This window comes from Mastomys coucha, unplaced genomic scaffold (assembly GCF_008632895.1).
Source record: "Mastomys coucha isolate ucsf_1 unplaced genomic scaffold, UCSF_Mcou_1 pScaffold1, whole genome shotgun sequence".
Lineage (NCBI taxonomy): Eukaryota > Metazoa > Chordata > Mammalia > Rodentia > Muridae > Mastomys > Mastomys coucha.
Genome location: NW_022196891.1, coordinates 62,561,529 through 62,576,412, shown reverse-complemented (window position 1 = coordinate 62,576,412; position 14,884 = coordinate 62,561,529). Strand labels below are relative to the sequence as shown.

At 47.5% G+C, this 14,884-nt stretch overlaps 1 protein-coding gene across 1 annotated transcript in view; it reads left to right on the top strand.

Annotated features, from left to right (window-relative positions):
• The window catches only part of Tbx19 (T-box transcription factor 19), a 22,559-nt gene extending 11,123 nt beyond the window's left edge, over nucleotides 1–11,436 (top strand). The window contains exons 4-8 of the mRNA XM_031342304.1: nucleotides 1,650–1,711; nucleotides 3,873–3,934; nucleotides 6,751–6,939; nucleotides 9,479–9,614; nucleotides 10,656–11,436. Of these exons, the coding sequence (XP_031198164.1) occupies nucleotides 1,650–1,711; nucleotides 3,873–3,934; nucleotides 6,751–6,939; nucleotides 9,479–9,614; nucleotides 10,656–10,944 (738 nt within the window). The 3' untranslated portion in view covers nucleotides 10,945–11,436. The remainder of the gene's footprint in view (nucleotides 1–1,649; nucleotides 1,712–3,872; nucleotides 3,935–6,750; nucleotides 6,940–9,478; nucleotides 9,615–10,655) is intronic.
• The last annotated feature ends 3,448 nt before the right edge of the window (nucleotides 11,437–14,884 follow it).

Genomic DNA, 14,884 nt, shown 5'->3' with positions numbered 1-14,884 from the left:
GGGGGGGACACGATTTATAGATTCTTGCCGTGTTTTGTTTCCCAGGAAGGTCCTGGTGATCATCAGGTAGGACACTGCCATATTGGTTTCTATAGGGAAATGATGTTCTAGACCTAGTTCAGGGCAAGTGTGTAGAGAGTATGTAATTGCTGTTTATTATAAAGTTAGCCCAGGCTCTTAGCAGAAGCCTGGCAGTGGGCCAGCATACTCCCACCATACCCCCCACTGCTACTGTCCTTCAAGGTAACACCCACACTCGCTCAGCCAGCCCTTTCTCTGCTTCTCTCTGGGTGGAGTCCCTGTTGAAGGGAGACTGGGTGGCATTTGTGCCTCTGGGAAGTGTCCCTGTTCCTCTGCCCACCACCTCTCTGCTGCTTGCTCTAAGCCACTGGCTCTTGTCTTTCCTGATGCGGGAGATACTCAGAGACTTTTCCTGGATCACAGGTGCTAGACAGCTCTCTCTGAACCACCTGACTGGCAATGGGGACCCCTTTAGCAAACAGTCCCCAGTCTGACTTAGCCACTCTTTGAATTTGAACACATCCCCTGGAGATGAGGCTAGGTAAAACCTAATTACAGAGCCTCCTACAGGTTTCCCTGGTTGTTGAGCAGGTATGGGGCAGGCTGAGGGCTCCCTCACTACCACCCAGCTGCTCCAGGCTTAACCCAAGAGAAACACCAGGGGGGCTGCTACCAACGCTGCACCCCCTCTCCTTTTTTTAAAGAAAGAGCTGGACTTTTATACTTTTCTTCTCTCGTCTAGTGAGTCATAGGCTCTTGCAGACATCAATATTTTGTTCAATATTTCTTCAAAAGTATTTGTTGGATATCAGCACATGCTGGACCTCATCACAGACACTAGAAACATGCAATGAACAAAGCAGGTACAGACGTCATTCTCAGGGCACTTAGTTAGTGGGAGATGAACACAGATACTCTCACCCTGCTTCGAGCTCTTTCTCTAGCTCTGCCTCTGTCTCTGGCTGTCTTTCAGTATGTCTCTGTGTCTCAGTCCTGATCATTATGACAGACGGAGCTAGTGAGAGAAGACACAGACTTGGAACTGTAAAGTTTTGCATTTTCCCCTTTCTTTATAATAGTTCCCTCTCATTGTAAAAGCTACCTATGAACAGACAGATGCATATAATGGTTTGTCACAGCATTCTGTCCTGTTCACCGGCTGAATGGATTTTGATGGTGTTCAGGGGTGGTGGGTGGGAACGGATGGCGTGACTTTGCATTTACATGGCTTGGTGGGTAAGTGGTTACAGGAGAACAAGAGACTTGATGCTCAACTGAACAGTGAAAGCGAGTGGGAATTACGTGAGCTGTGCTTCCCACTGTGTGATAGGGAAAGGAGTCGTTCATGGCAGAGCTCAGGGATTCTTGAATGAGAATGAAAACAAGGACCGGAAAAAGGGGAGCAGCCTGTCAGCACTGAGGGCTCTCCCAATTCCTGACCTGTGCCCACCTCGTTCACCTGCTCACTTTGCACGTGGGTCGCCCTTTTCATGCCAGAGTGCACTAGTCAGTGCAGGGGTGAACAACGAGACATGGGGAGGGAGTTGTGACTTTACAGCCATTCCCAGAGGGAGACGAGGGCTCTGTCTGTATCGCACGATCTCACTAACACTTCTTGTCTTTGCAAGATAACGGCTCTGAAAATCAAGTACAACCCTTTCGCCAAGGCCTTCTTGGATGCCAAGGAAAGGTGAGTGGGAGTTCAGTTAGATCTTGCCAGCTGAATTCTGCAGACACGAGGTTTCTTGAGCCAAGCTGGCACTCGCTTGCCTTGCCTTCGCTGGAAATACGCTGCAATGCTCGGGTTACTGATGATGGACAAACTCAACACAATTCAAACCAAGTCGCAGGTGTTCCTACAGCAGGTCCTATGGGTGCAGGAGAGCCCGAAGCTGGCAGTATTTCATGCTTGTTTTACTGTGGATTATTGAATGTAACATAACTACCTTAAAACGTGATTTAGGTTTTAAATAATTTACTCCGTACTTTCCCCAACTTTTAAGAATATGTATGGTGCTTTATTTTATTTTATTTTTTTCAAGACAGGGTTTCTCTGTGTAGTCCTGGCTGTCCTGGAATTTACTCTGTAGACCAGGCTGACCTTGAACTCACAGAGGTCTGTCTGCCTCTGCCTCCTGAGAGCTGGGAATAAAGGCATGTACTCTACTCGCCCCTGGCTTTATTTTATTTTATTGAGGCATGATCTCAGGTAGAACAAGCTGGCCTTGAACTCTCTTTGTATCTGAGGAACTTCTGATCCTTGGTTTCCCAAGTGCTGGCTTACAAGCATGGACCACTATGCTTGTATGTGGGGCTGGGATTGAAGCTTGAGCTTTGTGTATGCTATACAAGCTTTCTACCAACTCAGCTATAATCTCCAACCCATGAGTATGGTTCTAAGGCTTCCCCCTTTTGCTTCAGATGAGATCTCTTTATGACCTCAAAGTGCCACTCTGCTGCCTCTGCCCCTGGAGGCGTGGGGTTACAGGCATATACCGCCACATCTGGCTTTCTTTCTTTTTTCTTTCTCTCTTTCTCTCTTTCTTCCTTTCTCCCTCTCTTTCTTTCTTTCTTTCTTTCTTTCTCTCTTCCTTCCTTTTTCTTTCTTTCTTTTTGTTGTTATTTTGAAAAAGTTATTCTTATTGCAAGAAAAGGGTAAAAAAACTGTAGGAAGCTCCTGTTTCTTAACTGTGAGGAGAAAAGTTAGAGACTTTCTGGGGCATGACTGGTGATCTACCATTTTGGGGGAATGCCTTGCTAACTTCCCACCTTTCCTTTCCATGGAAGGATAAAATGAAATAAAACAGCGCCCCAGTTCATGTTTCTACGGATGGTTCCTGACATACAGCTGGAGTCACTTTTGAATTGTTCTGGTTTTACTGACTAAGCTTCAGTTTTTGTTTTTACTTATTTTCAAAAAAGATTTATTTATTACATATACAGCATTTGCCTGCATGCATGCCTGCAGGCCAGAAGAGGGCACCAGATCTCATTATTAATGGTTTCAAGTCACTGTGTGGTGGCTGGGAATTGAACTCAGGACCTCTGGAAGAGTAGGCAGTACTCTTAATCTCTGAGCCATCTCTCCAGTCCCCACTTATTATTTTTTAATGTCTAATCTCTCCTTTTCCTTTTAAAGGTTATCATTTTAAAGGATGGGCATTTTAAATGCTATGCCACAGGAGTCTGTTCTGTTCAATATTTGAGAACATTTTGATGCTGTCGAGGACACACTTGGATACATTTTTCAGATAACAGAAGTCCTAAAGAACAAGTAGATCCAGGATGTGACAAAACCTAGATCAAAATAGATAGTAGCAATGTTATGATGGAAAGAGTTCAGAAACCTGCTGGGTAGTGGTGGCTCACATCATTAGTCCCAGCACTCAGGAGGCAGAGGCAGGCAGGTTGCTGTGAGTTCAAGGCCAGCCTGGTCTACAGAGTGAGTTCCAGGACAGCCAGGGGAAGAAAGAAGGAAAGAGAGAAGGGAGAAAGAAGAAATGTGTAGTGTTCCCCACAGAGGGGAGCTGGTGGATTGATAACATCATACATGGAATTGTTTCAAAGCCCTGTGCAGAGCTAAGATGCGGTTACTGCTGCCTGAATCTTGTCAGGCATGTGAAAGAATCACAAAACCAATCAAGTCAAGGTAAAAAACTGATGGCTGACAGGAAAGGAAAAATGGGGTTGTCATGGTTACGGTGACACATCAGTGCTTCCAGGAAGGTAAATTTGGGGAGGGTAGTGGCTTTGATTGCTCTTTCTTGAGGAAGTTTATCTCCCCCTGCAGACAGGTTTATGTGCTTCATGCTGGACGGTGACTGACACTGTGACTCTTGTGACTCTTTCAGAAACCACCTCAAGGACATTCCAGAGGCCGTCTCCGAGAGCCAGCATGTGACCTACTCTCACTGTGAGTGGAGTGGACAGTGTGTGGGGGACACTTGGGGGTCACACGAGAGTCGTCTCCTTTCTTGTTCATTTTACTGTCCTGATTGCGAAAGGCCTAGTGAGTTCCCTCCCACCCCCCATAGGTTATCTCTCCCACCCCAGGGCAAGCTTATGCCCTTTCCAGAGTTCTCAGAGAGAAAAGCCAAGTACATAGGCTGAAGAGGCCCAAGCAGACCTTAGGTAGGGGCCTTGGATGGGAGTCACACATGCCATGTTCTCTTGGTCTTGTCTAAGAAAGAGCTCTGGCCGGGCTGTGGTGGCGCACGCCTTTAATCCCAGCACTTGGGAGGCAGAGGCAGGCGGATTTCTGAGTTCGAGGCCAGCCTGGTTTACAGAGTGAGCTCCAGGACAGTCAGGGCTATACAGAGAAACCCTGTCTTGAAAAACCAAAAAAAAGAAAAAAGAAAAAAAGAAAAGAAAGAGCTCTCTGTAACCTGCGTCCAGTTATAGTGAGGTGCCTCAGCGGGCTATGGCCTCGAGTGTTAGGACTCGATTGAGCTGACTGGAGGGCAGGGAGAGCTTGCCCATCACACCTGGGATTCTGAGGTAGCATTGACATTCCTGGTGGTACCGCTTTAGCCACACCCAGCACAGCAGAGGCCTCGTGGCAGAGCCAGGCTTGTAAAGCGACAATGGTAACTCAAGGGCATAGACATGGGAGTAAAGTTGACACACTTTACACACTTTTTTTTTTTTAAGTTGAAAATAGATTTTTCTCTCATACAGTATACTCTGACCACATTTTCCCCTTTCTCCACCCCTCCAAGTGCCCCCTTCCTCCCTCTTTCCTCTAGATCCACCCCCTCTCCATTTCCCTTCAGAAAGGAGCAGGCCTTCAAGAGACAATAACCAAATACAACAAGACAAGATACAATAAGACAAGGCAAAAGCCTTCATATTGAAGCTGGACAAGGCAACCCAATAGGAGAAAAAGAGTCCCAAGAGCAGGCAGAAGGGTTAGAGACTTCGACCGTTAGGAGTCCCACAGAACCACCAAGCAACAGCCATATATATCCACAGAAGATGGGGTAGAGACCCATGCAGGCCCAGTGCTCGCCGCTTTATTCTCTGTGAGCCCACATATGCCCTGTTTAGTTGATTTAGATGTCTACTAGGCAAGACCAAACCAGAGTGTCCCACTCCCAACCCCAAGACCACTGAGTTTGCCCCATAATGTCTACACCTCGGGATGTCTGCTGAGAATATTATGGCTCCTGAATCTTCCGTGGGCTAAGTGCTTCTGGTTGATGCAGTCTTTAATTCAGACGCTAGAGGACTGCTGAGAATGGATGGCTGCCATGGGAAAGCCATGGAGTTCTTCACCCTGTCCCAGCCCCAAACGACAAGGCATCTGTCGTCTATGCAGCTGTGTCCGTAGAGTCTGGCAGAGAAGCCACCAGGAAAGCCTTTTAAAGGGACTCCAGTCAAATGATTTCTTGTTCAGTGTGGAGCCCACCTTCCTCAATATTCACGAGCTGTAATATTCTCAGCAGACATCCCAAGGTGTAGACATTATGGGGCAAACTCAATGGTCTTGAGGTAGGGCGCTCTGGCTTGGTTTTGCCTAGTAGACCACCCGAGTCCTGATTCTCTTAATCAGTGTAGAGAAATTTTCAGTTTTCTCTGAAATGTCTATAGTTTTAATCTAAGAAACAGACTGATACATACATAGAGGCAAAGCATACAGATTACACACATGCAGGAGCATGAGGGCCACAGAGAAGAGAGAGCTTCATGGTTGAAGGTTCAATAGGATGTTGGGTTACAAAGAGAGCCTAGAAGCTTCTGTGGGCATGGGGAGTCTTGGGGGGTGGGGAGATGATGACACACTGCGCAAGGCTGAGGAGGACAAGCAGTTCCATTGTGGAGGTCAGGCCGCACCGCCGGCAGCCTTCTGAGCAATCCGTGACGTCCTGTGAAAGTCTCTTGGGCAGCTCTAGATAAGGCCAGTCAGGGGGAGCCCCGGGGAAGCATGTTCACTGCTGCCACTGACTTCTGTACACATTTGGATCTCCCCACAAGGACAGTTTTTAGAGCTCTTCCTATGTTGAAGGTCCCTGAATAGCTACCTCAGAACATAATAAAAATGTACATTTCAGGGCGGGCTATTTTGAACTCCCTTACCAGGTAGAGCTAACGAAGAAGACGAAGGGATTGGGAACAGTTAAGCCCACCTGTTTGGCATGAGCTTAAGGCAATAGGAATGCTGCACACTTTGTTTACTTCTAGGGCATTTCTAGCAGAAGAGCGGGCTCTCACACCCAACTTCACATTACTGAGGTCTAGGTGACGATCTTCGGCCACTACTTAAGGAGCAGCCGGGGCCCGGTCTAGTGTCCATTTCTCATTTCGTCTGAGAAGAAGCCTTTCTTGTTTCAGCGCTGCCATTGCTAAGTCTGTTTTGCTTAGAAACGCACTCAAAGGAGGGTATTCTGGTCAGAATCTTCATCAATCATATCTATGATGTGCTCTGCAGGTTTCCAAAAAAATTCAGTTAAAAAGTTTGTCAAGCGGAGCTAGCTCCTTCTCAAGTTCTGTGCTCTCAGAATCCCATCTGTAGGCTTCTGCCGGAAGGCATCCTTTTCCCACTGGGTAGAAAAGAGGGGCCTCCCCTCTTCTGTGTGACCACATTAACCAGCCCTTGTGTGTATCTGCCGCCAGTGAGTTACACACACATCTAATGTTTCCTAAGCCAACGTTTACTTTAATTAAGCCAGAGTGGCTCCGGCCACCTGATTTCGGTGTGGAAAATCTCTGTTCTCTTCTTGTCTGTTCTAGTGGGAGGCTGGATCTTTTCCAATCCGGATGGCGTGTGCACGGCAGGAAACACCAATTACCAGTACGCTACGCCTTTGCCTCTGCCGGCTCCCCACACACACCATGGCTGTGAGCACTACTCTGGCCTCCGAGGACATCGGCAGGCCCCCTACCCTACTGCCTACATGCATAGGAACCATTCTCCGTCAGGTGTGTGCTTCTACTAAGTAAACCCTTGGGCGTGGCGGTGGTAGGTGCACAGCTGGTAAAAAGATAGTACCTGAAGATGGCGCTCTTTTCATCTAGAGTACACACACACACACACATACACACACACACACACACACACACACAATGTATGTATATATTTGGTAGTAGAGTTAGTCTCATTTTTTTTTTAATTGATCCCAGGGCCCATGCATATAGGAGAGTGCTACCAGTGGGCTGCAGCCCCAGTCCAGTCCACAGTCTCTAGTGCATATGAAAGGCCTTGACTCACTGCCAGTGTACTGAAAATTTTAAAGATTTATTTTATTTATTTTATGGGTATGAACTGTATACACTGTAGCTGTACAGATGGCTGTGAGCGATCATGTGTGTGGCTGCTGGGAATTGCACTCAGGACCTCTGCCAGCTCCGCTTACTCCAGTGTAATTCACTGTAGCTGTCTTCAGATGCACCAGAAGAGGGCGTCAGATCTCATTATGGGTGGTTGTGAGCCACCATGTGGTTGCTGGGATCTGAACTCAGGACCTTCAGAAGAGCAGTCAGTGCTCTTACCTGCTGACTCATCTCTCCAGCCCTCTGTACTGACAATTATAGGTCGGTGTCTGACGCTCAGTCAAGTCACGGGGTCTGAGACACTCATCCCGTTGCCCCTCAGGGCTCTGCCTTGTCACTGTGTTCAAGGCTTGGTCCAGGGACTCTGGGTCCCGTGTGGGAGAACTTTTGGGAACACCTCTGGGGCACTGTAGCCCACACTGTTCAGGCCTTCGGTTGAGTTGGAGTCATGCAAACTCAACTTCTATACTTTTCAGCCTAATTTTTAAAATTGGTATTTTCATTTTTCCTTATGGACTGGAGTCTTGTCTACCTTGTGCACGTTCAGAGCTCTCTGCATATTTGATTTGTTAAAAAAAAAAACAGGGGGATGAAAGCAAAGGTTAATTTTTAATTTTGATTATTCATGCACCAGATAGTTACTGAGGCCCCATTATGTGCCAGGTTCTGTTTAGGCTCATGATGGTTAAATACCTTACCAATATGGAGATTCCTGTTCTAAACACAAGTGATAAATAGTAACTACAACACATGAGTAAAATTCACGATATGGGGGATGCCTCTTTCCTCCCTGAGCTCTGTGTTTGTCATGCAGGCAGACATGGCGTGGAGAGGTAGCTGAGAATGCTACATCTGGATCCATAGGCAGCAGGGAGTGACAGTGACCTCAAAGCCTGACCCCTAGTGATACACTTCCTCCAACAAGGACATAGCTCCTGTAGTGCTACTCCCTATGGGCCTATGCGGGACATTTTTATTTGGACCACCACAGATATACAGTAATATATTCACACACATACACATACACACACACACACACACACACACAGAGAGAGAGAGAGAGAGAGAGAGAGAGAGAGAGAAAGAGAGAGAGAGAGAGAGAAATTATTATTATGTTCAGGCAAATCAGCATTCATTTAAAATAGGAAACAGATTTTCACTAGGCAGTGGTGGTCCATGCCTTTAATCCTAGCACTTGGAAGGCAGAAGCAGGAATATCTATGAATTGAAGGTCACCTGGTCTATAGAGCAAGTTCTAGGACAGCCAGGGCTACATAGAGAAACCATGTCTCAGACAAAAAAAAATTCTCCTAGTAAAATTTCAGGACGTAATACATTACTACTACTACTACTACTACTACTACTACTACTACTACTAATTTTGAGACAGTGTTTCACGTAGCCAAGGCTGACCTTGAACTTCTGATCCTCCTGCCTCCACCTTCAAGTGCTGGGATTACAGCGGTGTACTATCATGTCTAGTTTACCAAGCACCGGGGGATCAAATCTCGGGCTTTACTCATGCTGGGTAAGCACTCTTCCATTTGAGCTGCACGGCAGTAATTTTAATCCACATGCGGTGTGCTGGATTTCTGGGCTGACTTACTCTCTGTTCCTGCCTACCTTCCTCATCTCCCCTCTCCTGGGACGACTACCCACCCTCTGCTTCTCTACAGCCAGTGTTTCTGTAGTCTACACACAAAAGAGGCTGTGCAGTGCTTTGTTCCTGCGAAGAGACGCTCCTCTTGAAAAGTTCAAATCACTGGGATCTCTAAGGAGAATAGAGGCCTGGACTTGAGAAATATCCTTTGGGCTTTGGCATCCCTCGGACTATGTTAAGGATGCTGTTATGGTCCATTCTTGAAGGGTGGTGAACATGATGAAGGGAGTCATGCAGGTATGCATTGAACAGGGCAAAGTGTATAAAGTGGATAACGCCTCTCCCAGCCTTGTGGATAAAGTGATGGCAGCGAGGCGTTTGGGAAATTTATAAACTGTGAGTAGCACCGGGGCTGTAGTTAGCATCCACGAAACACAACCTTCCTATTTTGTCTGTGTACCTCAGAAGCTGCCAACAAACTGTTAATGCCTGTGGCCTAAGCTGCACTTATATTTTGCCTTGAGATAAAGTCACTGGCCACTGTCTTTGCATGTCCTGTCAACTGAACTGTTGCTATTTCCCCCAAAGTGAATTTGATAGAGAGCTCAAGCAGCAATTTGCAAGTTTTCTCGGGACCTGACAGCTGGACCTCCTTATCCTCCACACCCCACGCCAGCATCCTGTCTGTACCCCACACCAATGGGCCAATCAACCCAGGGCCCAGGTAAGAGCAGCGCCAGGTACTCGTTCACAGGGGCACTTGGAGGTTTCCTGTATCTTCAAGAACTCTGCATTGCTTCCAGGATATATCCGTTTAAGTCACTGTTCTGACATTGAGCTAATAGGAAATGAAGGTGACAATGGCTGGCTCTTTTGCTGTTGGAGAAAGGGTGGTAGGAAAATCTCTGTTAAGCAATAAACTCTTTTTTTTTTTTTTTTTTGAGAAAGGGTTTCTCTGTGTAGCTGTCCTGGATCTCACTCTGTAGACCAGGCTGGTCTCGAACTCAGAAATCCGCCTGCCTCTGCCTCCCAAGTGCTGGGATTAAAGGCGTGCACCACCACTGCCCAGCTAGCAATAAACTCTTAATTTTGTGGCTACATCATTTCTGGGTTGCAATGGTGATGTAATTGGTCCATCTCTTGAGGCTTTGGACCAGGGAGCAGAGTTGAGAGGCGAGGCTCTGGGATGTAAGCATGATAGGAACACCATGTATGGAGTACTGTGGGCTTGGCATTGCATACAACAAATCTCTGTGGTATTCAGGGTTGTTTCTTCATTTTTTGAGGATGTAGAAGGTGGGACTCAGAGATAGGATGTAACTTGACCAAGGTCACAGAGCTAACGGTGGCAGAAGAGTCACAGCCGAGGGTTTCTGGAGGCAGTGTCCTGCTGGCCTGTCACACATTTCCTGCCTTGGCCGGGGAGGGACCATCTCACAGCTCATACAGTCCAAGTCCCTTCCATTCCCAGTTTGAACTACCATAGACAGTTGGGAGGGAGTCTCAGAGAGATGGTATGCTGTTTGAGGTTGAGTAACTTATTATTAGCAGGGTCAGCACCAGAATCTAGCCTGTTCTTTTTCTTTCCTCTTTACTATATCTATATTTCACGGGGATGCTTGGATTTCTGCAGAAATAGAGGCACAGTCATTGCTAGAAGTCCTTTCAGAAGTATCGCTGCCCCTCTTGGCAACATATGTGTGCTTGTTGGTAGCGTTTCGTTGCTGAAGGGTCATTACTGATTCCTATCTCTCCATTTCTGCAGCCCCTATCCGTGCCTGTGGACCATCAGCAATGGAGGTGGGGGCTCTGTGGCATCAGAGGTGCACGCCAGCACCTCAGGAACATTTCTCCTTGGGAATCCTGCTGTTACTTCACCTCCCTCTCTGCTCCCCACCCAAGCAACCACTTCCGCTGGTGTGGAGGTCTTGGGCGAGCCTTCACTCACCAGCATTGCCGTGTCCACCTGGACAGCCGTGGCCTCACATCCCCTCCCAGGCTGGGGTGGACCAGGTGGAGCTGGGCGCCATTCCCCCTCTTCATTGGATAGTTAGGCGGGAATCCTAGGGGGCCGCTGCAAGCAGAGAACGGTCTGCATGTGTGTGCATAGCGACCTCATTGCTGAGTCCAGGGAGTTAAGCTGCAGGGTCTCTTCACGCAGAGGCCTGGAGGGGTGCATGGTGATGCCCAAAAGCCTCCCGAAAGCGGTTTCGTCTGGATGATGCTGATGTCGCTACTTGTGTCTCTCACCATTTCCTGTGGTTCTCCTGCTTTCCCTGAGTTTGTTCATCTTTCGCCACGCTTAGGTCGCAAAGTCAGCTTTGTCTAGGTGCCCTCCTTGCGCCCTGCCCTTTACTCTCAAGCAGTTCTGGAAGCCTCACTTTCTTTTTTCTGGAGTCGGTGCATGGTGTTGAGGAGAGCTCAAATTTTGCCTATTGAGGCTGCTGCTGCTTAGCTTTGTGCAGCCTTGGAAAGAATGCATGGCCCTAAGATCCCAGATGGCTTCTGTGGTGAGACCTAGAGCCCATAATGTTGACAACAGCAAGCTAGTGCTGAAGTCAAGTCCCATGTTCACAGACGTGTGTTTGAAATTCAGAAAATGAGGTCGAGCCCTCACTAGCTCATAATCAGTGGCTCCCATTGCCTATAGAATGAAGTTCAATGACCCCATATTCAAAAGACAGCCTCTATTCTTTGGCCTTCCTCGAGCTTTGACTCCTCCTGTTAACCTTTTAGCACCTTCCCCTCAAGGCAGACAGCTTTCCTTGCTCTGAACACTTGCTTCCTGTGCCTGAAGCATCCTCTCTCCCATCCCACCTGTGCGAACCACTGAAAAAGGCCATTCCACCATCACCTGAGGTGATGTTTGACTATCTCTGGCCCCTGCTTTCCCTCCATTTTTACCTCAGGCATAGAGCTCACCTCATTCTGCCTTATATTTCTGCGGGTGTATCTGTCTCCCTCATAGACTATAACTCTTGAGGGTGAGAGCTAGCCCTCTTCATCATGCCCATAGCCCCTGGTTCTGTGCCTTGACTACCGTAGGTGCCCAATAAACATTTGCTGAGTTGAGTTGGCGTGACGTGTGTGTTTGCCAAAAGGACTGTGGAGTTGACTGGGAGGGAGAAGTCTCACACCAGCCTGTGATACTGAAGCAAGTCATTGTGGGAGCCAGAGATATGCTGCTTTCTCAGTCTCCTCATCTGAGGCGCAACCAGTTCTGTGATTGCTCTGATACATAGGAATGAGCGAGCTTGAGCTGTTATGTACAAACATGGCTCCTTGTGTTTGCTGTGCTGGGATCCCCGGGGCACATATAGGAATATAGATTCCTGGGTATGTCCCGTATCTGTCAGAATTGAATCTCTGGGCTGAGATCCAGGAATCTGTTCTTCCAAAATCCTGGGAAGTAGTTGAAGAGACAAGTAGGAGACCATTTATTTAGAATATTCAGGTCCTTAGTTCATGAATTTCAACTCCTACCCCAATGACTTTCATTGCTGGAGTCAGTGAACACAGGCATCACTTCATTGATCTCTCCTGTTCTTATCCACTGCTGGCTGCGCTCATCACTGTAGGAGCGTGCTTCCCAGACCAGAGTGTTTCCATACATCACCATCAGACCACACTGACTGAGCAGTCCTCAGGCTGCCCGTGAGGGAGCCCCAAGCTCCACCACAATGGGGACCCAGTGGTCCCACCACTACCCCATCAGCTGAGCTCCCTCTACTCTAAAGCTGAGGGTGCCAAGCATGGCATTACTGGGTCTTTGGCTCTCCCCATAACATGTGAGTAATTGAGGTTCTTTTAAAATAGACCTCAGATCCCTGGAAACAATAATACTTCAGCTACGTGGTATCCTGGGAGGCCATATTTATTCCTCCAGTTGGGGTTGCCGGGCTAGAGCTCTGGGCCACTAATTGGTGTGAATGACTAAGGCAGGCTATCCTCGTGTGACTGTTACTGGAAAGGATGCTCCATTGCCGTGCTCCCATAGCTGTACTGTACCCAGGTCCCCATTGTCTCTGTGACATCATTAGACAACATTAAGGTCTTAAAGCATTAGCAGCTCCGCCAGCTGGTGTTTTTGTAAGTTTTAAGAAGTGGCCATAGCTTCTTCCGTCAGAACTTTGAGTGACAGCCACTTCCAGTTCCAGGTGAAGGCCTTGTCTCCAGTTGCTGTAGCCATTCTTATGTACCAATGGATGCACATATGCATATCCATATATTTGTCTACATGTATTAAAACATGAAAGCCCATCTTCACCTTTCCCAGATGCTCCCCCCCTCCAGCCTAGAGAGAATGGTCAAGAGGCTCCAAACGGCAAGAAACCAATCACCTTCATTCCGTTTTCATTCACTTTGCCTTGGTGACTCCCATTCTCCGCAGAGCCCCACAGTGTGCGGCAGCTGAGCTGGAGGTCTCAGCAGTGTGGTGGGATGCTCGGCTTGGAAGCTGAGATAATTCATTTGTGCACAAGTCAATCGCTTCTGCATATAGGATCTCCTTGCAGTTAGCCAGTCAGAGCCACTGACTTTCGGGTCTTCTCTCTAAACACTCGAGGGCTAATTTGTGCTTGGGAAGAACAATACTACTATTTCTTGAAGTCGGTTTAATAAAATGGTATCTGATATGTTAGGTGAGCTTTGGAGCCCGTATACCGTTTTCTCACTCCCATGTTTTTACTCAGATAAGACAAAACCTGCACCACATCAAGTTTTCAGTCCTGTTGGGTGAAATTTGAGGAGATGAAGTTCCTCCAGGATAGAGAGAATCACCCAGTTCTTCTAGCTACGGAGCAGATCTGACACTTTTCTATTCTGTTTTGTTCTCTTCTCTACTCTAGTCCAAAGCTCTGTTGCTGCTCCTTTTCTGGCTTTTATTTGGGCTGGTGAGAGCTTACCAACTTTTCTCTCCCTGTGAACCTGTGGTCCACTTACCTCTGTGCCCTGTGTTGGAGCCAGTTGCTCTAGGGGATTACTAATTTCTTTCCCATCACTCTGTGGGCATCTCTTGAATTTGGAGGGGGTTGTGGAGAGGCGGAATGTGAGGGGGAATTGTTTCCATTGCCTGAGCTTCTTGTTGACAAGAAGTCTCAGTAAAGTCTCTTTTACAAAATACATCGTGTGTCACCTTGGGAGAGGGAACCCCTTTTGATGAATTGCCTCTATCAGAGTGGCCTGTGGGCAGTTCTGTGGGGTCATTTTCTCAGTGGATGATTGTTGTGGGAGGGCGTGGTCCACAGAAAGTGGTGTCACCCTGGGCAGGTGATCCTGGGTTGTACAGTCTGAGGAAGCCATGGAGAGCAAGCTTAGTAACTTTCCACTAGTATATAAACAACCCTATCAATTTCTAGTTTACAAGCTACAAACCTTTCCTGTTTAAAGTGTTTAAGTTACTGATGTTTAAAGTTTTTATTATACATATTATTTACTTATGAGTGGGGGGGAGGACATATGTGCCATGGCTCTATGTGTGTCCAGGGGACAACTTTTGGGAATTTATTCTCTTTAGGTCACCCCTGGGCAGGTGGTCCTGGGTTGTATGAGAAAGCAGCAGAGGAAGCCCTAGAGAACAAGCGAGAAGACAGGAACCCCTGTGGTTTCTGCTTCAGGTCCTGCTTCCACATTCCTGCTTTGAGTTATCCTGCCCTGACTTTCTTTGGCAATGGACTGTTATGTTGGTGTTATAAGATGAGACAAAGCCTTTCTCTCCCAGGTTTCTTGGAGTCATGGTGTTTATCACAGCAACAGAAGGGGAACGAGGTGAGCAGAAAGAAGGTCATATCATTTCTCTAATTTAAACCTTCGACTCCTGGGACTGTCAACACCTACCTGCTCAGGTTTCTAGAAACCTGTGGAATTGCTCTGTCCTCTCATGAGTTACTGTTGCGGCCCTGGATGCTCTCTCCAGGAAATCATAATTAGCAGGTTTTACCCTATGCTGGAAGAGGTGAGGATCAACCCCCTTCAGTTATTGGTGCAGCCAATATC